This window comes from Aythya marila (assembly GCF_965140915.1).
Source record: "Aythya marila genome assembly, chromosome: 5".
NCBI lineage: Eukaryota > Metazoa > Chordata > Aves > Anseriformes > Anatidae > Aythya > Aythya marila.
Window position 1 is genome coordinate 4,682,540 of NC_139046.1, and position 26,914 is coordinate 4,709,453.

The window sequence follows — 26,914 nt, forward strand, 5'->3', positions numbered from 1 at the left end:
CCTCCAGTGCCAATAGACCTCTTCTGGTGGTTTTTGGAATCATAATAGCGTTGCAGAATCATAGCGCTCCTACTTTTCAGATAACCAATTTCCACCTCAATGTAATTCTCCAAGTAGGAAATGAAAATGGATTTGATAAGCTTAGACAAGAAAGTCTGCTTATCAGTACCCAAGTTAAATTCCATCAATTTGCTCGAAAGATTAGTAGTTCTTTATGCGAAAGAAACAAAGAAGGGGAGAGGGGGAGAAGGTTGAATTTGTATGAATTACAGCATTAAATGTTTGTAAAGTACATAGTACAACAAAATCCTGATTGTGATTAGGACTTCTAGCAGCTTTATATTTAAGGAAAGAACTTTGCATAATTCATGTTTGAATACATACAGCACAATTGCAATTAAAGTGAGATATAGAGGACTGGCTTTTGCCCAGATTTAAAATTACACTTAAAGACCACTATTCTAAATATTTCCCATTAAAAATAACAATGGCTATTTACAGTTTTCTTTAGGAATGTGATCACTGGAAAGGTTAACAGCTTTTTTTTTTGAAAAGTTTTTTTTTGTCCTCTCTTCCAACATCTCGATAACACATTCAGTTTATTACATGTGGATATCAACAACAGTAATTTCATCATCAATATGTAAATACCTTGTATACAGATCGTAGAGATTCTTAAGATACTGCTCTGCATCTGATTTCCTGTGTTCTTCTAGCTGGTCCTTTACATAAATCTGCAAAATTTAGGTACATCTTTTAGAAGAACAGATATTAAACCTCAGGTCATACTTACTACCTGTTAGGTTTACATATATGCTTCCTTCAAAGCACACATCTTAAGTAACTCATACATTCTTTGGTTTTAAGTCTCTGATCCACAGACCTTGCATAACCTACAGATAGTTCAAGGGATTTTTATAATTATTAAATCATCTTCTTCAAAAAGTAGTAGCATATGAAGCAAATACAAGAGAGAGACTGCTTTGAAAAGATACTTGACCAAACACAAGATCTGGTCTCATTAAGAATCAAAACAACTAGAGGTCTAAATGCATTTCTGCAGTTGACAACAACCAAAAGACATATTTTCATATTTGTTTACCATAATACACAAAGCACATACAAGTTAGAGCCTTCTTGTAACTGAATATTTGGACAAAATATCTTATGGTAAATAATATATAAGTCAAAATTGATGCATAAATTCAGGAATGAAACACAAGCTCAATCCCTACACTATATTATTATCAATAAGGGGAATAATGCTGACAGGAAAATTGATTTTTGCAATGAGTAGGCATTCTGTTGACTTTACACATTTAAGAGAGTGTATTTGCAGGATGCAGGATGGATAACAATGTTTTCAACTACTCCAAACTTTCATATAAATAGTGTATTAACTGCAGAAAAATATTCCTGGCATAAGTTATTTTTCCTTATTCAAAGCTAGCCTCATACATGAGACTTAATTCCAAATATGAACACAATAAAGATTTTATTCAACGTGAAACTTCCTTTTCTGATATGTTCTGGGGATAGCACACAGAAAAGAATCAAATGTGTAAGTCATCTTATGAACTAGCTAATTAATGCATCGATTCCCTTAATTTTACACACTGAATTTGGGCATTTTCATTTGCACTGTATTTGCAGTACAAGTAGCTTTTCTTGAAATAGCCCTGAATATCTGTACGAAATGCTACAGAGCAATCAGCTGTGATTCCACATCTTATACATGATTATGAATATTGTAAATTCACAATAATTGTTATTACCAGATAAAACACTTATGGAGGAAAAGCTTGCTCAATAACTTTAACATGTTAAATTTGAAATACCTGAAGTTTAACTTCAAAGATATTTTGAATGAGTTTGGCTAGCACAGTCTCTGGATTGCTAAAGACTTCTCCAACTTGCTTATTCACTCGTTGGCAGAGAATGGCTGCATCTTCAAACACATCATTCCTCAGGAATGCACCCTAGGGTTTCAAAAGCAAATTTAATAATATATTTACAGCTACTTACAGGACTAAATAAATCAGAACTCAAGGAGATGCATGTAAGACAAAAAATGACTTACCTCTTGACACTGTTTTATGTACACATCAACACAATGGGAATAGCCCTGTGGAAGAAGCATAACACAATTCAATGTTAATTCAGGTTCTCCATGTTTTTAGTACAGAATGAAATTAATGAAATACGACTCCTCTGTAAAAGTTATTGAAAAAAAAATACATTCATCTGAAGTGTAGACTGTTTCAAATCCATTTTTGTCACAAATCTAGCATAGCTTCAATTATCATCACTCTCCGTGGTTATACACCACAGGTTTTAACACTCCTCAAGCATGAATGTCAGCGCACACACATTCAAGAAAAGATTATCTCGGAATGGTCTCTATTGACACTGCCTCTGATTCCTCATCATCTGCCTCCTTCATTCCCCTGCATTTGATTCCAGACGGAACACCTCAGTATTCGTAAAGGTATACGTTATCTGATGTGGTCATTGTGCCAGTGTAAATATGTTTACTTGAAAGAGGCATTTATTGTATCCTGGTGTTTTGTTGTTGCTGTTTGTTAAATTAAGACCCCTGCTTTTACCTTAAAATGAAGCAAGACTGCTGCTACTTCTCTCATTCTGGAGATTTCACCTCTCCGCTGTGCACTGGTAAACTCTTGAATTAGCTGGCACTCTAAATCATGGTACTTACCTGGAAAGGAATGGAGAAAATAAGAAAAAAATATATAAAAAAATGAAATCCATCAAGCCATGTAATAAGAGCACTGGCAAAAACGGTATCACTAACAGTATTGCATATTTCTTTGATCAGTTTTAATATTTCATATATAGAAATATGGATTGAACTGGATAGATAACTTACTTGCTATCTTTGATTTTACTTCAGAAAACCTGTTAATATCAAAAAATACCACGATTAAATTCAAATCCACGTCACAGGAGAAATCAGACATCCTAGAGTGCCTGTTACCCATGACCTATTTTAAAATGAAAATATGTAACACAAAGATGACAGAAAAGTTACATGCTTCATAACCATAAAAACCTACAAGCATCTAATCCAAATCTAATTAAGTCAGCACACCAAAATTATCCCATTAAAAGTCTGTTAAGCAGTTTAGGATGTGTATGTAAAGATGATCCTGCAACATGAGTACATGAACATGAATTCAAGAATAGAGGGGACAGAAATAAGCACATGATCCATCTCAAAAGCTACAGGAATCACAAGTGAAGTAAAGCCCCTCTCCTATCTTATCCTTCACCGTGTCCCCCACCGCCTCCATAAAAAGAAAAGCATCAGAAAATGACAGCTGTGAAGTAGTTGTGGTGGTTTTGTTTGTTTTTAAGAGATGTTCAGATAGAATTTTACCTGTCAAAAGGCAGTTCCTGTGCAATCAAATGCAGTTTCTGAATAATATCAGCTGCCTCTTTAATCTGTTAGAGATAAAAACACGACAGTCAATTACTAAAGATCTGATTGTGGGCTATTCCTTTCTCACATCTCCACTGTTCAGCTTTCATACATGTAGTTCCTGTTCTCTTGTAGTTCCTGATGCTTATGATAATTTTTAACGTACAATTATATAGGGCAAAACATTATAAAAATTCTTTCGCTATATGTTCATATGGGACACACCTCTACAGGTGTTCAAGCTGTCTGGACACATAGCTCAGCACATCAGTCCAACAAGACTTACAGACTTGGTTTCCGAGCTAATCAGCCCCAAATAATAAGGCTAGAGCAATCTCACATCAATATTCACCCTTCCATTTTGTAAAAAAATACACAGATATAACACAAACAGCCAGCTGAACTGCAACATGATACTTTACCATGAATTAGGATAAAAGTCGAACAGACTTGCACCCAACCAGAAGGGCTCTCTGGTGAGCTCAGAAGTGAATTAGCTAGCAAACCGTTCAGACACCCTAGTAAAAGCACCAGTGAATTCTTTAACTTGAAGAAACTAGAGGATAGTTGCATCCAGAAAAGCTATGACTGTGCTTGGCATGAAGAGGGAAAGAAGAGGGGAAAAGGGGATCAAGGAAGAGCAGAGCTGGAGTACCTAACATTCTCCCAAGGAAGGAGAAATGGAAGCTGTATTAGAAATGTAAAAAGCTGTGAAGTCTAAAATAAAAATTAAGATGAAATTTCATTTATCATGCATCTACAAAATATGAATAGTATCAAGGATACAAAAACTATAGAATAAAGATAAAGCAGCATGCAGATTCCTGCTGTCATGAACAAAAAGGCCATTTACCATTTGTCTTTCAATGATCAATCCATGGCAAGTGCATCTAAGTAGTGCTCAGTGACTGTTTCAGTAGGCTAACTTGAACTATGGAAAATGGCAACTGCTACTTTTGAAAGTGTCACAAAAAGAAAGAGCTGGTTGCAACTAAAAAAGGGTAGGTTTAGGGTAGATATAAGGAAGAAATTCTTCCCCGAGGAGCTGTGGCTGTCCCATCCCTGGCAGTGCCCAAGGCCAGGCTGGATGGGGCTGGGGACAGCCTGGGCTAGGATTAGATGGGCTGTAATGTCCCTGCCAACCCAAACCATCCTCTAATTCTGTGATTAAGAACAGCAAATTTAGCTGCTAACGTCAACGGGTCAAAACCACAGCTCTGTGACAGTCGTAGTCTTTATTATTTGGTCTTGGTGACTGGAAGGCTCCTCAAATGGATTGATGAAAAGTTAACTACTGCATCCAGGCAAAGCCCTCAAATACACTGACACAACAAAACACACGGAGAACATGCACATTGTCTCATTTTTCCTGTTAGCCACGTTCCAGGGAAATACAGTGAGAGGAATGGAAGTAAGGAAATCCAATTCTCCCACCACTGAAGAGCAGCTTGGGATTAAAACTTTTCAGGAATGGAACAAGACACACAGGTAAGAAAACAGAGCACAGTCATCGCATGAGGTTGGTTGTTCAGCAAAAACAGGGGCTCTAAGAAGGTGCAGTCACTCTGCTTATTAAGAGCCGCTTATGTTTTGAACTGTCAGCTTACAATAGCCTCTTAAATCAAAAGCAGCCACGCTCCTCAAATAAATCCAATGAAACAGCAGTTATTTCTATTAGCTTAAAGCAACCTTAATACCTAACGAGCATTTCTGTTTGATACTGATGTCATTAGGATAGTCTATATATTAGCAGTTATTCATCAGCATCACCAAAAGAAAAAATCAAAAAGGGAAAAAAAAGCACCCGACAAATGGAACATTTTCTGTCTTCTTTTCACAAAATAGCTGTTAACTAACTTCTTAGATTTTTATTGAATTCGTGGCCTTTTCTTATGCACAACAGAAGCCATGACAAATCAATTCTCCATGGTTTCTGCTTAAATCCAGACATATCTCATTTTTAATTGAATCATGCTTCTGTAAACTATTACATCAAAATAAATATGGATTCTGTAAAACACAGCTTAAAGACTAAAACATCTGGAAAAAAAAAAAAAACACAGAAAAAAAAGGTGGACAAGGAAGAGCAAGAGAAAATTTTAACTGAAAATATTGTTATGAGCCAGTTAAAAGGCATAATGGAACGATGTTGAATGCAGAACATAAATGAGGAAGAGGGTGTAAGAACAATAAGCATTAAACATGACAATGCTCCTGCATGACAAACCAGCGAGGTGCTGCATCATTTTATAATTGAATTGTTTTAACTGGAGTGATTTGCTTGCTTTAAGACACTTCCGTGCAAAGGAGGTCCTGGTTAGCTGGCAGCGCAAGGCAAATCACAATGACTCTGAGGATGAAGATACACAACACCTAGCTTAGGACAAGACAGCAAAGAAAAGCCATCACTGAGATGATATGTTCGAAATTGTGCAGTAAAGCCAGGAGAAAGTAATGGGAGAAATGACAATTTGAATATAGAGGAAAAAAAAAAAAGGAGGTAAGAATCCAACAGATTTCAAAAACTAACATCACTGAAAAAAAAACACAAAATAACTGCTTCATAACTCCTCTATTGCCTCTCCTTTCTTAGTGTCCTTTGCTCTTGATGTCCTAAGGAAAAACTAACACTTACGGGGGACGGCTTGTATAAGAAATCCCAACATCCTCCAAAATAGAATCTGAAACCACATCAGTTTGAAGATGAGAAGACACTGATAAAGTATTAGTGATTTACATTTTAGAATATCTGCTCCTACGTCATGCTTTAGAAATATTTTTAGTTCAAAGATGTATTAAGATGTCACACCACACATCTAGGCACGTTCTTTTATAAACATTATTGTTACTTGCTATTTAAATTTGGAGACAAAAAGTTACAGAGCGGTACTAAACCACTTGGGCTGAAAATACTCTGTGTAAAATAACATATCCAGAAAATTGTGTGTGTTCTCACATGCTTCCTTTGCAGACTGACGTAAGACTTCTGGCCTTTCCTACATTTGTCTTCCTCCAGATTTGCTGAATGTCTTCAGGGTGTACAAAGATTAATTTGTTTACCAATTTCCAGGCTTACCACATTTATCTACCAAAGAATTTTCAGAGACTTCAACAGGAAGCGTTACAAAACTAAGTTTTGAGTAAAAGTTGAATTCTTTACGAGACTCTGCAGGAGACAACACAATTTTCTTTAAATTATGCTTTGTTATTTACTATGCCATCTTAAATTAATTTTAAAATGCATGTTTTTTTTCTATTAGGGAAAAAAAAAAAGAAAAAAGAAGATGATGTTGAACAGACTATCTACATACGCACTTTTGTTATGCTGGAACCTTTCTGTTTTCCTTGGAAATCAGAAAAGTTTTCTGCACTCCCTTGCTGACTAGGGCAAATTATCAACTGGCAAATTACCATATATCCACAGACCATGATTTAAAAATCACTATGCAACTGAATTCTTGGAAATAAAAGTATATGAAGCTATTAGTTTTCCAACTCCCTGAAAGGCAGTTTCAGCTCAGTAGTAAAGGGATGACATTAACCTATTCTTAGGTCCTTTATGAGAGGCATTTCAAGAAAAAAAAAACATTTTTGCTGAATGTGCAAACCAAGTTTTTGCTGTTTCCATGCACTGCAACTTTTCTTTACTATAGTCATACCATTGCACACACTTTAAGCATAGCAGGATGATTGCTCAGGACACACTTGGGGGGAACAAACAAAACAAAACCAAAACACACACACACAAAAACTACTTATCTTACTACAATGTGAATGAGCCTTGTTGCTTACAGCTGGACACTATTCCATCAATTTATTTCTATTAGTCAGACCTCTCAGATTACATTTGCATCACGAACATACTTTTGAAGCACAAGAAAAACAAAATGCTTTAACGTTTCTTTGAAGTTTTCCTGCCTGGTTCCTCTAAATTCAGAGGGTGGAGACATAACCACAGGACTATACAAAGCCCCAAGGCATGCTGTGACAAAAAGGTATCCAAGGCCAGTGGACTGACCCAACAGAGTAAAGTTTCACAAAGAAGTTGCATTCAGAAACATTCTGCATTACAGGGTGGATCTGAGGCAAGGGGTTCAAAGAAAAGGCAGATATTGTACAGGCTCTAAAGTTGCCTCCCCAGCATTTCTCAAATCTCTGATAATTTCATAAAATGAAAAATGCCAACATTGCCACATTAAGCATCACTGAATACAAGTGCTTTATCAGCAATCTGCAGCCTAGTGTTGTTAATTTACATTTCAGAACAATGCAACTTTAACAAGTCAGTCACTCACGGGTTTGAAGTCTGACCATGGTAAGTCATGGTAGCAGCTTGTAATTAGGGCAGTACTGCTTATTGCTTTGAACTGCTTTCATCCCGCTGACAGCTCTTACCTTTTCAGAGTTTGTAAAAACATCAGACTTCAGCTCTCCATCCAGAAACTCATTAAAGTATTTCATCAGCTTCTGAGCCTCCACAGCCCGTTGCCGTGGCGTGTTTACCCCCTCCAGTTGGTCTCCAAGGTGACAGACCTTAGTTGCTACATAGCTGATGTGCTCGTCCAGCTCTTGGAAATGTTGGAAGGCAACCTGGGAGAACACACACACGGACACAATTCTCATCGTTTCCACTTACCGTGCTTTAGGAAGCACGAGAGTTACATCAGTAAGAAGCACGGGGAACCCAGGCATCAGCTCTCCAGGCTATCTCAAACTGCAGAACTACTCAGAATCACTAATTAAGTGCACACAACTGCTTAAAGTTTAGTGCCTTCCATTAAGCTATTGTGAAGACTCACTTCTGGACTAGCTAACGCTCATTAATGGAACATGCAGATAAGCTCCCTCTGAGAGGGGAAATTGTTTTCCATCAAACCCTCTATTTTTACCCCAAACGGCAGCATACTGTACCAAGAAATGTTAATGGAGCATGTGATGCTTTTAAACTTTGCAAAGCTTAGCACTGACTATACGCTTTAGGTTTTACCTGGTTGCTCTTCTGCAGCTCTTGTACTTTCTTGGCAAATTCCTTTGCTTCCTTCTGGCATTGCTGTTCGAGTTTCTCCACCTTTCTCTGAATCCTTTCATCCATTACCTGTAATTCTTGGATGTGATTTACAAATTCTTCCAATAATCTAATTTAAAATAAAATATGGTAAAGCAGACTTTAGTTCAAAAAGCATCGTCTACACAGAGAGCTTTTAAAAAAACAAATAAAAAACCTCACAGGGCTGACATAATCATGCCTTTGGAAGGCTATTTTGTTTAAAACTACACCATCCTAGTTGTATAGAACTCTATGTCTACATAAAAGCTTTGTGATCGTGTGAACGGTAGATGAGAGTGGAGAAAATGGTTAAAACATTGATTGCTCAAGAACCTGGCTCTTTCACTGGCTCAAGAATCCCTCTATCCCCATCTTCCTTAAATATATCTCATCAAAGCAAAGAAAGCTTAGGTCGCTACATCCCTTCAATGTAGGGGTTATAATAATAAAGTACTTTCTACTTTACTCTAGATTTTATAATAAACTTGTAAATCATTGTCCATTTAATTGGCGATGAATGCAACTGCATAGTCTAATAATGTTGTTTTGGTTGTAACCATATTACTTCCTGACTTTATTTCTCTTCTCCCTCCAACACATAGTATATTTAAAGCTTTTTTCTGCTATTTCCCATTCATTTTACTTTCAGACTCACATTTCACCCTCTCCAAGTACAGTATATTTGAATGCAGTCTTCAATTTCCTCTATTCTTTTTCATTCAATTCTCAATTGTGTTCCTCTTCCATTCCTGTTTTTGTCCATTCTGTCCCATTCCGGTCAATTTTTCAGCTCCTATTTTTCTAAACATCTCAGTTACTGATGCACGGGAAATGGACTATTCCCCACATCCTCCACAGCCATAAAACTTACGCTAATAACCGAAAATACATGAAAGATTGGAGAAGTCTGTTGTCCACATTTCATGTTGGAGCAGAAGACAGGAGGAAGCCAGAATCCTTTCCTGGGAGCTTCCTCTAGACTGCTGAGGAATCTGCATTTTCACATGTACTCTTCTGAAGGTGTACTGTGAACCTGGTGCCCTTCCAACATGCAGTACTGCTGAAAGGCAGAACGAGCATGCTGTTCCTCTCCTGGCTCCCCTTGCACTTGACAGAGACTCTCGGCAAGCAGAAGGGAAAAGTGGAACGCGTTGTTCTACCCTCGCATGACTCCTTCAGCACTTCATGTCTACAGCACCTCTCTTGGCCAACGTCGAGGGCTTTCTCTGAGCAACACCTCAATAATATAAAGCGGTTCTCTTTAGTTGCATGGAGGGTCAATGAATTTTCAGATTTAATTTCTTCTGCTAAAATGACTGGCTTTTATCCTGCTGCTTAAACCATCTGAAGTGCCTTTTTTTCCTCACTGTATTAGTCTAAAAAACTAATTAGTATTGCAAGTGGTATTTTTGCAACAGTAAGTGACTAGAAGAAGTCACAACTTATTGAAGAGAACCTTGATTGTGGCAGATGCTTACTACTTCTTTCCTCCATTTCCTGCTCGCCAGAAGCCCGAAAGGTAAGCATATTGCATTAGATGCCAGAGAAAACTATGGGGAATAAACTTGAGTTTTGAAAAGTATTTTGAAAATAAAATGTTAATGAATCTAAGTAACACAAAGCATACTTTCAAACAAAAGCATAGAGAAGTACAGAAAGTTCCTATTCATTTTACAAGCTAATTCAGTTCAGTTTGGGGTTTGTGTTTTTTTTAAAAGTAGGTATTGTGCCAATTCAGCATTTAGTCAGCGGTAGCATTCAACGTATAGCAAGACAGGAAAATATTCAAATACGAGAGATAGCTGCTGGTCACGTTTCTCAAAACAGAAATAAGGAATTGAGCACCCTTTCTACAACAAAATAAAGCATCACTTTCTAAAAACAGAAAAGAAAAAACATATACCAAAAAGAAACAAAAACCTTCTGGTATTATTTGGCCTCCCTTTCTCCCCATACTAGAAGATCCCACAAGTAAACTATTTACTGGGCAGGAGTCTCCCACTTGTCCTGATAGATATAAAAGTACATCACAGAAGTTAACACAAGCAAGCCAACACAAATTAAGATGAGAATTTAAATTGACTTGGCATTAGTACCAATCACTAACTACACTGAAGTATACACCAGACACAACTAAGGAGAAAGAGCTAGAGGAAGCAATGCTGCATATTTCCAGGCTTCTTCATATTCATATTTCTTCCTGCTTAACTTGCATGTAGAGATCTCCGTGGGATACTGGCCTTAAATTTAATGTTAACCGTTCATCATCTTGCTAGGAATTCCAGCAACATCCCCCCTTTTTCAAAGAGCCAGGCTGCTCAAGAATGAATGTCCTTTGACTGTGCTAAATAAGCTTCTCCTATCTGTTTCGAATAACAGCAGATTGTCTATGACTCTAGTAATTCCTAAACTTCTTAAGACTTCTAGCTTAGGTAACTGCAAACAATCCCAATCGGGAACAAGACTGTGAGAAGTCACTAAGCTACTGCACTTTGATTAATTCATCATCATAACGTAAATCAACATTCAGGTAGCTAAACGTTTTGTTGAGCCTCCTAGCTCAAAAGCATTCCAGAAGAATAACAGGAGGATGATCACGCTCACCTCCTTAATTATAACCATTTGAAAAATGAAAACACTTAAATTAATTGCATCCCTAGAAAGAATACTAATACCGGTACAAAAGCTAAGATGCAGAGCTATTTGAAATGGTCGCTCTTTGGAAAACAGAAGATCCAGAAGTGCAGAACACAGAAGCTTCTGTGTTGAAAACTGCTGTATAAAATCATGCATCTGAGTTCCCACCTGTTCCTGGCCCAAAAACCAGAAAGCTTTTTTCTTGCCTTAGGGTGAGGTTTCTCAGCAGAGCCAAGCCAGCTCACCACAAGCAAGAGGAGAAGGTCCTGCTCTGCTTCCTCCTTCCCCACTTCCCCAGCCTTACTCCTTTCCTCCTTGCCACCGGCTCACAGACACATGATCTTCCCTTCGCACCTGTTCCTAGGTTTTTCTGGTTCCCCAAAATTGCCAACTCAGCTAGAAAAGAAGAGGACTTTTTTGTCAGGTTAGTTTTTTAGTCAAGTGGATTAGCTTATCCCAGGATCACATGCCGAGAGCTGGCTCAAGATGAACCGTCACAGCATGCAGCTAAGTGCAAGGAAAAGGGGCACAAGTCCACCTCCATTCAGCAGAAGCAAGCTGTTCATTTGGTTCCAACTACAGTGCACACAATCAGTTCAAAACAATCTAAGCCAACATTGCCATGCTCTGGCCTTTCCTCCCATCCTACCTGTTTGTTTCTGCCTTTTATTTGCACCAACGCTGTAAACTACTGGGTCCTGCAAGTCCGTGTAGGGAGCTAAACTAGCAAGAAATTCATTAAATTGACTTAAATATCATAAGCAGCAAAGCCTAATATTATGCTTTAATCCAGAAACTTTTGTGCTTCAGAACATTCATGTCTGACAAACATCAATTCTCCTTTATTCAAAAGGTCTAAATCAGAAAGTGACTTTCCCTACTCTTGTTACTAAATAGCTGATTCTGAAGAATTGGCTCATGGTCACAAATTCTAGCAGTTCTCCCAGATGAGTATTTCACTGGATACACACCAGTGCCACAGACAGGCTTTTTGTTGTGCATGTAATAGACCAGTACAATTCGAGACGCATTCATTTTGACCATTATGCAATTTTATTTTACCTTTTTGGATCGAAAGCTTCTCCACCTCTGGAACCTCCTCCTGGTGTCCTCCATGCCAGCCGTTCAATGTATTCATCTGCCACAAAAGGCTCCTAGCCACAGAATAAAAACTCTTTACAACGTGCCACAGCAGGGTTGTTGCTTACGCATCATTTTGAAAGCATTTAGAAGCATTACTACAATCAAGAGCAAGTACAGCATTGACAATTACCCCATCACCTCTTTCTTATGTTTACATATTTAAGAGAGAACACTGTTTTTAGTATGGTGGGTTTGAACATCCAGTCTAGCAATTGTCAGACTACTAGAAAATGCTTCACTAGCAATCTGAAGAGCTGGCTCTACGCTACCTGTAGCCATTTCCAGGTGAGCTTATGGATTGTCATTAAAAGTATCTGACACATGCAGCAGCCACACTGATATGAGATACTGTATCACCAGACTCTGCTGCAGCCCAAGAGCTTTCAGCTGTACAGCAAACCAGATCAGAGAACTGTCTAAATTTGTCTAAAAATGTCTAAATTTGTCTAAAAAATTATGGGGCAAAGTAAGTTTTGTTTGCAGATGCTCAATTCTCCGATTCAGTTCACAACATGTCATCACAAGCAAAACTGACCAAGGCACTGCCCCGTGGCAAGGACAGTGCCAGATTGCCACGGGACACTGTGCAACATCCGACTGCAGGTGCAGAAACAAAGCAGATAAAAGGGAAATAACAAAGGATGAATAAAAGCAGACAATGGACTTCACTTTCCCAAGAAAGCGGGGCAGGAACAAAGCTAAAAATACAAGGTTACACAAGTTTATCCCATAATATTTGCCTGATCTTCCTCAAGAAATACTGCACAACAGTGAAGAGTTAAGAAGATTATTTTCCCACATGACAATGTTTTCTGAAGGCACAGACCTCGTAATAAAACCAAGAGCTCATATTCTAGTTGACCTAGGACTTCAATCAGCTCAAACATTGCTTCACACAGTTAATATTAAGTGCCCAAAACAATTTACAAAAACAAAGCATAATGAAACCTATCCTTTAAGTTAAAACCCACATTATTATTTATCCCTTCAGATTCATTGGTAACCCAGACTTATTACTTTGGTGCTAACATTAGTATATCTGAGCTCAGTAAATAAAGTATTCTTGTAGACCCCAGGACTTCCTGGAAAGCTGTTACAATACACACACAAATGGGTCTAAAACTGTGCAACACAGCCCAACAGAGCCAGGAGTGGCTCTGGTTGATAGTGGTACTTGCCACAACTCCATTCTGATAATGAAACACACAAACACAGCGTCACTGCTTTTGATAAAGCTTGGGGCAGACAGACAGAAGTAATAGGGAAGGGAAAAAACAGTGTTTAAATAACTAAAAGCAAGGGTCGGAAAGCAAATATTGCCAGTCATTGCTTACATTAACAAAGCCACTTCAGTGTTCTCCAAAAAACACATTATGCCCTATCCAGTCGAGCCCAGCTATTAAACAGAAATATAAAAGCTTTTAAAATATATTTTGCAACTTGCAGAATCCTGCTAGACAGGGCAGGAACTCCAGCAGATCACCCGGTAACTCCTCTTTCAAAGACTGACCGGAGTAACTGTTCTGCTCAGCCAGTTAGGCTGACTGGTACTTGGTACAAGTCGCTCAGCTCTTCGCCCCAGTTCTTCCTGACACACAACATTGTTTCCTTTACACGAGTCCTCTTCATCAAAAGTTTTAATGCGATGTTTTCATACTAAGTATAAACTCTCTGTTTGTCATCTTTACATCTCAGGGTTCGGGAATGTTTTTGCAGCTTTAATTACAGGCGAAACGAGCCATTCGATGCAGTAACACTCCCTTCAGGGGAGTCCTCCAGCTTCGTAATTGCTTTATGGCTCTTCTCAGCACTTTTCCTTTATATGAAAATCACAACCACAACTTTTCCTCTGAAGATCCCGTAATCCAGCTGGAGTACCGCTCCATTACAAGGACACCAATGCCAAATACAACTCTGTGGAAGAACCCTATACAGAGGGTGCACTGTTCAGCGATGCTGTGTGCATACATCTATGGATGCATATATATACACACTCTATATATATATCCTAAATATATATAGTGATGCTACTTATAGTGGTGCTTTTTTTGGTGAGACAATATTTACAGGGCTTTTCTGCAAGCCAGAGTATCAAAGCCTGGTCTCCTAAGGAAGTTTGATATACATACCCTAGAACCGTAAGAAATAATAGCTGTGCCAACTTCACCCTAGCCATTACGCCTCTGTTCTCCTCTAAATCTCCCTTGAATATACGTGAACGCAGAGTGTCTGCAGCTCCCTCCCCTGCATCCCAAATGCCAGCAGCAAACAATTTGGTCAACTCCTAATCACACTGTGCTGCCCAGTCTCAAGGCCAAACCAAAGCTGCAGCAGCCACGTCCCCTCCGCCGTCCTCCCCTCCGCCGTCCTTTCGTGTGCCCTGCTCTTCTGCAACGCTCCTGCCTCCCTCCTTCTGCAGCATCTGCATCACAAACCTGCATTGTTTTAACAATTTGACACAGCAACAGAGAGTGTTAATTAGTTTACTCAAACCTAAATGATGGCAGAATCACTACTAGATGCAGCCATAGTATTTTAAAAGGGCATTAACCTGGAACACGTCTGTTTAACAGGAACACTTACAGAGACTAAAAGAAGCTTAAAGTCAGGTCTCCTTTGTCATATAAACCCTGTCCTGTATTACTCAAACAGTAACCGTAGGGGATGTTATGGTGTGCAGCATGCTGACCAACAGAGTAAGAAATGAGCTCTTTCTTCTGAATTTTCACAAAGGGCAAACTAAAAATAATCTCTTTGATTTATAAAGAATAAATGAAGCTTGGGATGATCATTTTAAGACATGGTTCCATGATTTCAAATGTTCCCGCTGCAAATCCAAAGTTTTAGTTTTGTTTAAAAAAACCTCTCATACAGACTTTTTAATGTTATCTTGATAATATGGTCACCTATAGCTATCAGAGAGCCTAATTCCTATTTTAATTTTCCTCTCCAGTTCTGCAGAAACTGCTGAAAATCAGCTTTTACAAATGTCATTTGCAAGTTCTTTGCCTGTTATCTGATGAGCCTCAACAGTCAATTTCTTCACAGCTTTGAACTTCGCTCTAGCTCCAGATGAATTAACGTGATCCTATCCATTCAGCCAATACTCCTGATTTAATAAGAGATAGGCCTGAAGTGGATGATAACCTGGTTTGATCTGGTCTGTGTAAGTGAAACTAAACTGGACCCAGACACGTTAAAATCCAGTTTAGCAATAATTATTTTTAAATTACATTTTGAATTATACATAGAAGAATGAGTCCCTGTTGTGTCCATTTTCAGCACAGATCCTTCTATATAATTTCATATATCCATATTGAAAGTTACTTCCAAACATGCTTTCATGCAAGCATTGAAGCCAAATACCACCCTCAGGTTCAGCTCAGGGTTACTCCCATAGTAAGTATCTTCATGCTTTAACCTTCACGACAGTCACCTCAGACTAAAGTACCACACAATATTAGTTTAGTTAATGTCCATATAACATCTCCTGCCTTTGTAGTGATAGAGAAGTGAGAGCAGGAGGGAAAGAAATCTCAGTTTCCATATCGGAAAACAAGTTTTCAAGCCTTATCTCTAGGCAAAGCTCTCGCCTACTTTGCAATTCCACCTTTATTGCTATTGCAAAATGAAATACATTGTTGCATGATCCGGAACTGCCAAAACATACAGTTTTCTTTCCACATACAGGTCATTTCCCATTCACCATCCCACAAAGAACAGAAGCACACAGTCCTCTTGTTGGGAAATCAACAGACTCCTAGAGAAGAGTGTTAAGGAGGTGCAGAGAATGTATCAGGCCTGGCATCTACCTGCTTAGAAGACACTATATTATTCTTGCTATTTTTTTGAAACAGGCAAGCAAAAAGACATGAGTCATAACACTCGTGTGTCGGAATAGTGATTCATAAATACAAGCGAGCACAATGCATTTATGTAAGAGTATATAGAGGACCCTACAGCGAGACACGAGACCTCTCCTGAGGGCTGGGGAAAGCGAGTCCTGGTGTTAACACCAAACAAGCACCAGGCTCTTGAGTGACTCAACAAGCAAACAGGGGATATCTGGTACCGATACCTCACCCCCTGCACAAGCAATGGGGACAAACACTGCCTGATAACCACGGGTCCCATCCTGAAAGGCCACGGTCCAGGCCAGAAGAGAAGCTCCTGGAGTGTTGTTAAAATTTCCTGCTCATGGCCTTGGGCGAGCAAGTTGGCTTCTTGCACCTCAGTTCCAAAGCAGCTAAAGGCAGGGCAGAGGTCTTTCCTTATTCTCAAGGAATAAGGAACACTATGGTGCCAGGGTCAACCCGGTGTGTGTGCTGAGGAAGAGATGGGTTGCTTTTCCAGCCAGGCCCTCACACACCCAGGACCCCCAGCAGAAGGGGGCCGTGCATCAGGCTCCCTACAACCCCTCAGCCGCTGGGCGAGGAACAACAACACCCCCACAGCCCACCACCCGAACCCCTCACACCCCACATTTTCCCACATCCTCACGTTTTCAGTGCACACCCATCGGGGCAGGAGGCCCCATTTCCCTTCCCCGGGCCCTTCCTCGCCCGCAGGCTCCCCACACACCCACCTCGAACAGCTCGGCCGCGGCGGCCATGGCGCACGGGGGTGGTGGTGGTGGTGCTGGTGGGGGGCTCCTCAGCGGCTCTCCGCCGCCCCACCACCGCCTCCCATTGTGTCCCCCAGCCCCGGCACCGCCACCACCGGCAGCAGCAGCCTCGGCACCGCCTCCACCCGCCGGAAACAGGCTTGCGCCGGGCGGCCACCGCCGCACGCAGCTCCCGGCTCCTCCCCGGTCCCGGCCGCCATCTCCTGCCCTGCCCCGGCCGCCCCCCATTGCCCGCAGCCATCCCCGTCCCCCCCCCACCCTCCCCTTAGCCCAGCGCCATGGCGCTGCGGGCGCTCTGGGTGCTGAGGCACGACCCCCGGGCTGGCGGCGCGGTGCTTTTCTCCAGGTAAAACCCTTCTTGCGGGGTTGTGCCGCCGGGAATGGGGTTGGAAAGGGAAAGGGGAGCTGGGCAGCGCTGGGGTTATGCTCTTGTAGCAGGGCTGAGGCTGCTCCGAGCACCCCTTGCAGCCCACCCCCCCCCCGCCTCATCGCCCTGCTGTTATCGCTGGGGGGTTATCTGGTGTATTTTTAGCAGCTTCTGTGTTTTGCACGGGGCTTTCTCGGCTCCGTTCCTCTTTTTGTGTTGGTTTCTCTTCTAAATCTTAATTTTTAAAAAGGTCTTGCCAAGCTGCTCTCTGCTTTGGTATGAATATTGATGGAAAAGCCGAGGTGGCCATGAGGAAATGCTGTCAGAGGAACAGGCAGAGCACAGAGCATGCATTTTGTTTATAAACTCTTAGTCTTGTTCATTAATTGCACTGGAAATACAGCATTTTCAGGGAGAAATTTAACTTTCAATTTGATTTTCATCTTTGCATATAAAGAGGTTTTTAAGTTAGCGAACCAAAGCAGGACTTCTTCTTATTATTCAGAACTCTTGCATACTTTTAAATAAGACTTCGGGCTAGGTGAGTTGGTTTGGTCAGTCTGGGAAATGTGCCCATTTCCTTGCACTTTATGATTCCAGAGGACTTGGTACCAAAGAACGAGAGGAAAAACAACTGGGGGATAGGGAAAGAAGAAATGCTGAGACCTGGATAAAGACGTGACTTACAGTCCTCAGCTGAATTCAGAAAAGCTGGAGAGAAAACCTAGAAGGATAAAAAAGAGCAAGTAGAGAGAGTATCTTCCATCTTCGGGTGCAGACAGCTCTCCACGCTGGGCATTCCTCTGATTGTTTTAGGATTAGTATTATAGTCCTTGTATTACCTACAAGACTAGAGATGAGGCCTCCCCTCTACAAACACAGAGAAAGAGAAAGCCGTGTCCCAAAAGTCTGCGAGTGTAATCACCAAGGAGGACGGGGGGGGGGGGTGGTGACAGGGATATGCGAAGTAACTTGTCACACAGTGAGCGGCAGAGACAAGGAATAGCAGTCCTTTGAAAAGGGCAAACTCGACTTGATACTTCAAGTGATTTCCAGACTTAGATCTTTCAAGTTCCCAGAGGGAATAATAGGGCTGTGGAAACCCCAAGTTTATCCTCCTAACTGACCTTAAATTCAACAAAGCGCGTAGACAATATAAAGAATGCTGGATCACATGGAAACTGTTGGTTTCGGGACTTAGGCACTCAGCTGGAGATACGTGAGCCCTGATCTTTAACCTTAGAGAAGACATCTGGGACATCAAAGCATTCCAGTTTTTTTGAGCTGATCATAACTTAATTCAGGCAACAAGTACGGTCTCCCTCTTGAATCACCAAAGCTCATTCATCCATGGAAACTTTCATCTTTTTAAGTTTTCATCACTTTCTAGAGGGGAATACTGAAAAACCAAGATCACAAGGGGTAACTAATCATCTAATGACTCAGCTAATGCTGAGGAGGTTCAGCAGGAGGAGGAGAAGGTTGCCATGGTGTGGGGACAGCTTCAGCAAATGCAGCAGGCAGACTGGGACAGAAGACAGACAGAATTAGAGTGAAATATCTCCTCTTCTTTTGCTTTGGAAACAGCAGCGGAAAATAAGAGATGCCTACCAACGTTGTGTGCAGCTGCTTATCAATAACCTTGGTTGGGAAACCTTCACAAACTTCCAAGCAGTGAAATCACACTGTTTCCTTGCTGTTCAAAATAGATGTGAGACTGTAGGGAGGCGTTTTACTGTCATCAGTATCCTGTTTACGGATCTTGTAGCTCAGGCTTCTCTCTGCTTACACTTCCCTTTTCCTTACTGAGGAAAAAAAAAAAAAGCCCTAGATGCCTGATTAAGAAGCAAAGAAAAAAGCACAGTCAGTGAAAATAAGCATGAGGAAGCATAGCTGCCTCCAGCAAAAGACTCTGCTACTCAGTTAAGAAAAGATGATGTAGGTGGGACTTGTAGGCAATAGGATAAGAGCCATGCAAGCGTTCAGGAACAGAAGGGGGACGTTAGGTGTGGAGGTCACAGATAAAAACAAAGTACTACATTGCTGGGATTACAAGTTCCATGGCAATTTAAGAAACAGCCTGTCAACACGTCTTTAAAGAAATCGTTTAAAAAGTAGAATAATAGAAGGCTCATGTGTCCACGGATTTGTTTCTCCCATGTTTGTTTATAAGTGTGCCTGAGCACAAACAAGCATATGGCCTGAGACAACTGCAAGGTGATTCATGAAGTGATTTTAGTTCCCTGCATGTAACCTGTGACAGGAATTTTGAGGGTGTGCAGATAACTACTATGGGAATGCGCAAAGAGGAATATAGAAAAGCTAGCCCGTTATCAAACTCAAATTAAGAAAGAGTCAGGGGAGTTTGTAGTTCCAAAAAAGCATGAAAAACAATGCATTAGTGGAAGTAAGCATTTTTCTTTTCTCTGCTATTTATTAAAAGACAGCTTTTAAGTTTTTCTTGATAGATTTAGGTTAGTTTTTGAAGAAATTCATCCCTCTTTCCTTTAAAATAGTACTGCTTCAGAAGAGAATGGTATGATTTTTTGCAAACATTATGTCTAGAAAATTTGAAGTGAAATACGCACATTGATGCAACATAGCAAATTTAAAATATACAAAACTTTGTCTCTGAGACATGAAGATTACATCTTAAATAATCCAAAGACAAAGAAAAACAAAATGACAAAACAGTCATAACAGCTCTTAAGTCACACACATTGCACCTGCACTGTAGAGTCCAGTTTGCCCCCTCACAAAACCCATGCAACTGTTGCTGGAAGTATTGGACTTAGGCACAGTGAAATCGTTTTGGCTTTACAGTATTGTAAAGATTTGTAGTTAATCTTGTTAATTAGTTAAAGCAACTGCTGCAGATTTATTGTGCAAGCTCAGAATGGCAATTCGAAGCCTGTGTATAAGTAACTTCAGTGATATCGTCCAAGAGTAGAGTAGCAGAGCTATAGCAGTAGCATACCGTCGGTAGGCAAAAAGCTCTTGTAGTTGAATTTGGTTATGTGTGGCAGCCGTCTTCTTAAAGTGTCTGCAAAGTTGTCTTCAGTGTGATCTCACCTCTTAGAAATACTTTGTTGTTGAAGTTTCATTGCACTGGTAGGTCATGCTTGGGTTCGTTAGTGTTGTTTAAACATTTATATATCTTTGTGCAACAGGACAGGAGACAGACAGACATACACATTTCTTTTAAAAATAAAAGCATTTGCTCCAAGTTTCCAGTGAAAATCTACCTGCTAGTACAAATCCTAATTACACGTGAAATAGTTTTATTGACCATGGTTCAGATTGTGATCCTCTCATTCTTTCTATCAGGACACTGCCAGTGTCTGCTGGCATGAGGTTACTTCTAGAAGCTTGGCCTTCAGGAGCTACGCTGATACTTGAAACACATCCTTGGCTATATCAATGTTCCAAAGATTTGTGTGGTGTTTTTGCATTCTCTGACAGCCAGAAAAGGGATGGTGTGCTTTTGCTTCTTGGAATCCTGTTGGTATGATATTTTGGGTGGGAAAAGATGAGACAGTAAGACACTCTTATTTCCATGTTGCAGGCGTTACCCCACCGTTGAAACACGCGCAGAGGCCTTCAACGGATCGACGCATGTGGCTATCCCATCTGACAACGATTTTCTTAAAGCCTTGCTCTTTGAACTTAGGCTCACGGATGACCAGAGTTTTGTGGAGCATCGGGATACGTGTACTCGAATCGATCATTCATCGGTACGTTCAGTTCGTGTCGAAGGAGGGGATCTCTGGCCTGTGGTGGCTTTCCAGAAGAGTGGTCTGATCTATGCGTGTCTTCCACTGGTTGAGGAGACCTTGGAGCCCCGGCCACCCCTCCTTACCATCCGTGGACTCTCTCAAGGACTTGCTCTTCTGTTTGGCATTCTGGACTACATTTCTCCGAGTCGGAAAAATGAAGCTGAGATGAGTGCAAAAATAGGCCAGCTTCGAAACTTGCTTATACAGGCCTGTCCGCTCGGCACCCCCTTAAACACGAACATAAGCAGTTTAAACAGCTCGTTTGATGACATTCAGGTTATTCCTACAGATGAGAAGCAACCGGTTTGGAGATCCAACACGTATAAAGGCAAGCCTCAGGTTAATGTCTCTATCACTGAAAAAGTCAAGTGCATGCAGTATGACAAGAGAGATGTCGTGGACATGTGGCAAGTTTACGGAGTGGTGAATTGCAAGGTGAGAGCATTTCTTGTGCCGGTCTCACCAAAATGCTTTTTGTGTAAGTGCACTAGGAAATTGAATTCTCATTTAATTTTACCCTGATAGGTGGTGAGTGAATTTCTAATATGGTAAAATTTGAAAGCATAGCAAACTATTACATATTAGTGTGTTAGCAGTGTTTTTTATTTTGGTCTTTACTGTTTTTTTTTCTGCACACTTCATACATTTTTCAGTAACTATTTATGGGACTTAAATCTCCAGCAGTAGTTAAATTGCAAGTATTTTCCCATATGTTGTATTCTAAATGAAATAGGGAGAAGTCGTTTCATACAGCTTTTGCATATAAAGACTAAGAAATAGTAGTGCTAACACCAAATTTGTTTCCGGCTATCTAATAAATAATGAGAAGACTCATTCAGAAATAGTTAGTCTGCAAGTGTCTTTACAGAGCATTTTTACTTAATTTTCTTACCATGCAAAAATTAAATCTTCTATTCAATTACAACAAAATTTGAATCCACATAAGAACTGTTGATACAGAATCCATGGAAATGAACCAGTAGCACAATTAATTTGAATGTTTTTATATATGGCAATGGCTTTTATTGTTTAATACTAAAATTTGGGGAATGTGGACTAAATAGATTAATAGTTATTACAGAATACATTAACATTTTTGTATATTCTATAATTGGTGTACTTAACATTCTTGGTTCCAAATTATACTTGGTATATTATCAAAGTACACTGTGTTTGTAACTGCCATTGTTTTAAGAGGAGAAAGACGTAATAAAAAGTGGATCATACTAATTTAATTGCTAGTAAGAGGTGGGATACTTGTCTCCAAAGGAAGCCAACCTAAGTACTGCACTTCTGAAGACTTGCTTATTTCCCACCAGCCATGCTGGTAGGGATTATGTGGGTGAACAGCTTCCTGCTCTCAGAGGGACAAGTTTCTAGGTCATCTTGCAGAGTGGATGGTCTTACATAAATGAAAGCCTTGGTATAATCATGTGCTGCTGAGCTGGCACGCAAAGGGACAAGACAATGGAGGCACTGCACATGGTTGCTGTGAGAAAGCTGACGTGGGACCACAGTGGCCATTAATAGCATGCTGCAATCCATTAAGCGGATGTTGTAAAAGTAACTGAATTAATTAGACTGTCACCAAGTCTGTTTATGTAACATTCAAAATGATTTAGCTATAGCAGTAAGTCCTTGGCTTGCTTATGTGCTGGTTTGCTGCTAAAGAGCAGCTCTCAATTAAGAGACATCTAGCTAAGGCTGCATCACTAGCCATACAGGAGAGGCTACAGAATTGAGAAAGGGACTTTGTTTTGAAAGTATTTGTCAGTACTAAAGTTTGAAGACAGCTGAAAAATTTTAGTGTGATGGTTTAATATTTGTGTTTGATTTTTTGAACATCTAATTCTGGCTTAAGGGAAATATTGTAGAATAATCTTTTGTCTTCGTTTTTCCCCAGTGTGATATAGAGGGAGCTGCACCAAATGTAACCCTCACTTTGAATCTCCCAACTAATGGCTCTCCACTCCAAGATATCCTGGTCCATCACTGCGTGACTTCCGTTGATCCTGCCATGCTCATGTCCAGCAGTGTCGATCCACTGGATGATTCTGTGTATAGTGGACCTTACAAATTTCCTTTCATTCCTCCTTCAGATTCGTTCAACTTGTGTTACTACACTTCCCAGGTAATAACATCCCTGACCCTCGTTGTTTTCCAGCCCTCAAACAGGAATAAAAATACCTGTGGTGTTGAATGCATCTAAATAGGACTTTCAGTCCAATACAGGCAGGTATAATGTTCTTTATATCATAAACTGTTTGGAAGGCACTTCAGGACTTGAGTCATCTGCATCACTTTCAGAAGGTGCCAGTACCTTTGACTGCTTTTAATTTGTGAGCAACTTAGATGCCTGAATTAGACAGAATGAGTCCAGGATGAGATTTAAAGTACATACATGGGCAAATCTCTGTATGGTAAGTAGCCCAAAGAGTTTGATGGATACTGTTCAAAACCGCTCGGCAATTAACAACTTTATTTTTTGAAGTACTTTAGCAACTAAGACAGTATATAACTGATCTTACAATGGTACTGTTGACATATCTTGAGGATTAATGTGGTTTTCTCCAGGTGCCTGTTCCACCAATTCTGGGATGTTACCAACTCATTGAAGAGGGATCACAGTTAAAGTTAACAGTTAATTTGAAGCTTCATGAAAGCATAAAGAATTCTTTTGAATACTGTGAAGCTCGTATACCTTTTTTCAACAGGTAAGAATAAAGAAATCCTAAACAGATTTGTTCCTTTTCTCTGTGATCTTCCAAAAACTAACCTGTCAGGAGTCCATGTAACAGATTGTGCCCCATCAAAGACACCAACTTTGCAAATATTGGGAAACAGCCTTGGAATTGTTCTGACTCCTGACCAGAGTATTTGGTAACATTCTCAATACTTCCATGGAGTATCCTGTTTCCCTGTGTTATTTTTTTTAATGTGAAATGCTGCTACAATCCTCCAGGTGGATTATGTCTTGAGAACACTTCTAAACCAGGGTTACCTGTTCCTTAAGACTGCTAATCCTAGCCACAGATCAGCTTATCAAAAATACAGTTATTTAAAATTAAAGCGATAGTTTTCATGTAAGCCTCTCTGACAACTGCAGTAACTACACTGTCACATAATTATAATGAAAATTTACAGATGAAATGATACAGAGTTGCTGATGGTGATCATAGTGTTAGTAAAATGCTATCAGTGAACTAAAGACAGTGAAATATCTATAGCTCTCATGATTACTAGGTTGAAACCACAGTGATTTCCGCCTGCCCTGTAATTTCTTTCCATAAATTAGCATTTTGTTTAGATACGTGTGATTTGTCTGAATGCACATAAATAATGTCTTTCAGCATTTGTTGCTTTCTTTAACAAAATTATTGTTAACAAATAACTGAATGGTATTAATTCCAGTGGCTTTATTGCTCCTTTTTCATGCTGTAGGGGCCCAATCGCTCATTTGGAGTACAAAGTTAGTTATGGCCAACTGGATTTGTCACGAGAGAAGAGCCTACTGGTTTGGATCATTGGTAAGTAGAATACCCCTGTACACTCATCCTTCTTCCCCCCATTGGTTTTCTCTAGCGTAAGCACAGCTGTATCATTTCTTATAGATGCTGTTTCTGGCTTTAGGACAGAAGTTCCCTAAATCTTCAGAAGTCTCTCTTACTGGAACTGTGACTTTTGGTGCTGCAGGTGAAGAGCACCCAACTGACTATGTTTGCACTGGGAACACGGCTTATGTAAAAGTAAGTCATAGTCTCTGTGAAATGCTGCCTTAATAGCCATTTTTTTATTATCTTAAATTTGCTGTGAAAATACACTGATTTTAATGGGTTGCACTCAGTATAGAGTCTTCTGTTGTCTTACTTACAGGATTTGATGTCCTGTCTTTTTGGGGTAAGCTTGCACACACAGAGCATCTAGCACAGGTTGCCAGTATTTGCACAGCAGCCATTACACTATGCATCTTACCGTGTATTTCCTCTTTCTGTAGATGTATTTTAGGATCCCAGACTTCACACTTACTGGATGTTACGTAGACCAGCATTCTGTCCAGATCTTTGCACCAGGAAAACCCAAAATTACTGCATGTGAGTTACTAAAAATGTCAATTATAAGTTTAGTATGCAGTTTCTGATAAATAAATCAGATATCAATTATTAAAATAACGTAGATAAAATTGGACAAATCTTTTTCCTTGGGACATACCAGAAATTTTGTTTTCTGCTTTGTACTTTTTCTTGCAATGGTTAATGGTTTCTTGGAGTAGGGACTGGCATCACCTTTTTAGATGAAAGCTCTTACTGCTAAATGACCAAGTCAAACCTTCTCAGGCTCTCTTGCATTCACCCTGGTGTTTACAATGTTCTGCGTAGTGGCAGAACTTTATAATAATGGGGGGACAGAGAACATCTTGCTGTAGTCTGGCCTCTTGTTTAGGACACTTATTTGAAGATATGTGTGGACTGGAAGTACGGTCTGCAGGCACAGAACTCAGCTCTTGCACACAAGCTGAGACTGTTGCTGTCTGTTGGTGTCATCATACCATTATCTGTTGGGGGATATGGTTCATTAAATCTGTGGAGCAGAAACCACTGCCTGTTCTGGAGTTAACATGTCACTTCTTACATGTCTGCACCAAAAATATACTAAATGGGAACACAGTCATTAAATCTGGCAGTCATTAAATCTGAGCATTACCGTATAATAGCAACATTTTTCTTTGTTGCTTTCTGTCTACTGCAACTTCTGTTGGTCGTGTTAGAAATAGTCTGTAAATGCTTTGAAAACTGTGATCTACACTGTTAAGTTTGTGATGGGTCACGTTCAGTCCTAAACTGTAACACAAAAAAGCATTACTTTCATACTGTGTTTTATATCAAGTCTGCGATTTATATTCATTGAACAAAATCCGAGACATCTTCTTGCTTTTGACTTAACCTCTGAATTTTAAGCTTATGACTAGTACATTAGTAAAGGTAATTGAAGCTGAGATTTTAAATGTATTATTATCAGAAATAATTTTCAAATAATAGTAAGGGTCTTACAGTTTAAAGAGGCCAATACATCCTTACTAGTTTACAGAAAAGATATATTAGCAGTCTCTTAACTTGGATGAAAGTATATCTGATTGTAAAGTACCCTGTAATGTTTGTTTTTTGTGTCTTTTTTTTCCCATTTGTTTTTTAGCCCGGGAACTGATTTCATCTGATTATTACATCTGGAATTCTGAAGCATCGGCACCTATCATGTACAAAAGTTTATATTACTGATGTAATTGTGAATGATTTTTGTGATTAAACAAAATAGGGAATTAAAGTAATACCATGATACAATGAAAATAAATTTGATCCAGTGTTCTTTTGTTTGTTTAAAAACCATCTGTTGTGATTAAAAACAAATGAATTCAGTTCTCTTAAAAACATAAATTTATTTTAGATTGTTTAGCCCTGGATTACAGCCTAGAGATGTTTTGAATTGTTTTCCCTGGTCATATTTACTCTCCATTCTAACATTAACTGGTACAATACCCAGTGATACAGATGGTACAGACTGGTTTGTGTGGGCAGGTCTTTTGCGAGGACACCCAGTTACTTTGTTGGTTTTGTGAACCAAAGAGCTTTACAAGACATGAAAGCTTTCAGTGTCTTACTCCATTCCTGAAGTTACAAGAATCTGATTAGTTTCTTGATAAGCAGGACAGTCAAAAGCAAGAGTTCCATTCTTTTCACAAGATTATTTTGTGTATGTATGTACAGAATGTATGAGTCAATAATTTACAAGGGTCTTAAGAGAGACAGTGTGACATGAACAGTGCTACTAAAAGGGGAGACAGTACAGGAATCTTTATGGCCTCTGTCAGTAAAAGTGGTGAGTTCCC

The 26,914-nt window shown here is 39.7% G+C and overlaps 2 protein-coding genes across 4 annotated transcripts in view; one reads left to right on the plus strand and one right to left on the minus strand.

The window, feature by feature from the left end:
* EXOC5 (exocyst complex component 5) overlaps positions 1-17,036 on the minus strand; it is a 28,705-nt gene extending 11,669 nt beyond the window's left edge. Inside the window, exons 1-11 of one of the 2 annotated variants that reach the window (XM_082762417.1) lie at positions 16,852-17,036; positions 12,186-12,277; positions 8,427-8,574; positions 7,835-8,029; positions 3,398-3,462; positions 2,888-2,916; positions 2,607-2,716; positions 2,081-2,125; positions 1,839-1,979; positions 652-734; positions 1-210 (exon numbers count right to left, since the gene is read on the minus strand). In XM_082762417.1, coding sequence (XP_082618543.1) covers positions 1-210; positions 652-734; positions 1,839-1,979; positions 2,081-2,125; positions 2,607-2,716; positions 2,888-2,916; positions 3,398-3,462; positions 7,835-8,029; positions 8,427-8,574; positions 12,186-12,277; positions 16,852-16,878 — 1,145 coding nt within the window. In that variant the 5' untranslated portion in view covers positions 16,879-17,036. The remainder of the gene's footprint in view (positions 211-651; positions 735-1,838; positions 1,980-2,080; positions 2,126-2,606; positions 2,717-2,887; positions 2,917-3,397; positions 3,463-7,834; positions 8,030-8,426; positions 8,575-12,185; positions 12,278-16,851) is intronic. The other variant, XM_082762416.1, reaches the window with a different exon arrangement.
* A 70-nt stretch (positions 17,037-17,106) lies between these two features.
* Positions 17,107-26,456, plus strand: AP5M1 (adaptor related protein complex 5 subunit mu 1). Of its 2 annotated transcripts, XM_082760403.1 has the most exons (8): positions 17,107-17,236; positions 20,823-21,468; positions 22,937-23,164; positions 23,608-23,747; positions 24,475-24,560; positions 24,664-24,779; positions 25,028-25,124; positions 26,224-26,456. In XM_082760403.1, the coding sequence occupies exons 1-8, from the start codon at positions 17,169-17,171 to the stop codon at positions 26,304-26,306; spliced, it is 1,464 nt and encodes a 487-aa protein (XP_082616529.1). In that variant the 5' UTR covers positions 17,107-17,168; the 3' UTR covers positions 26,307-26,456. The 2 variants fall into 2 exon arrangements, 1 of the variants encoding a protein (XP_082616529.1); XR_014317500.1 differs by lacking the exon at positions 26,224-26,456 and having other exon boundaries at positions 24,645-24,779.
* Positions 26,457-26,914: the final 458 nt, after the last annotated feature.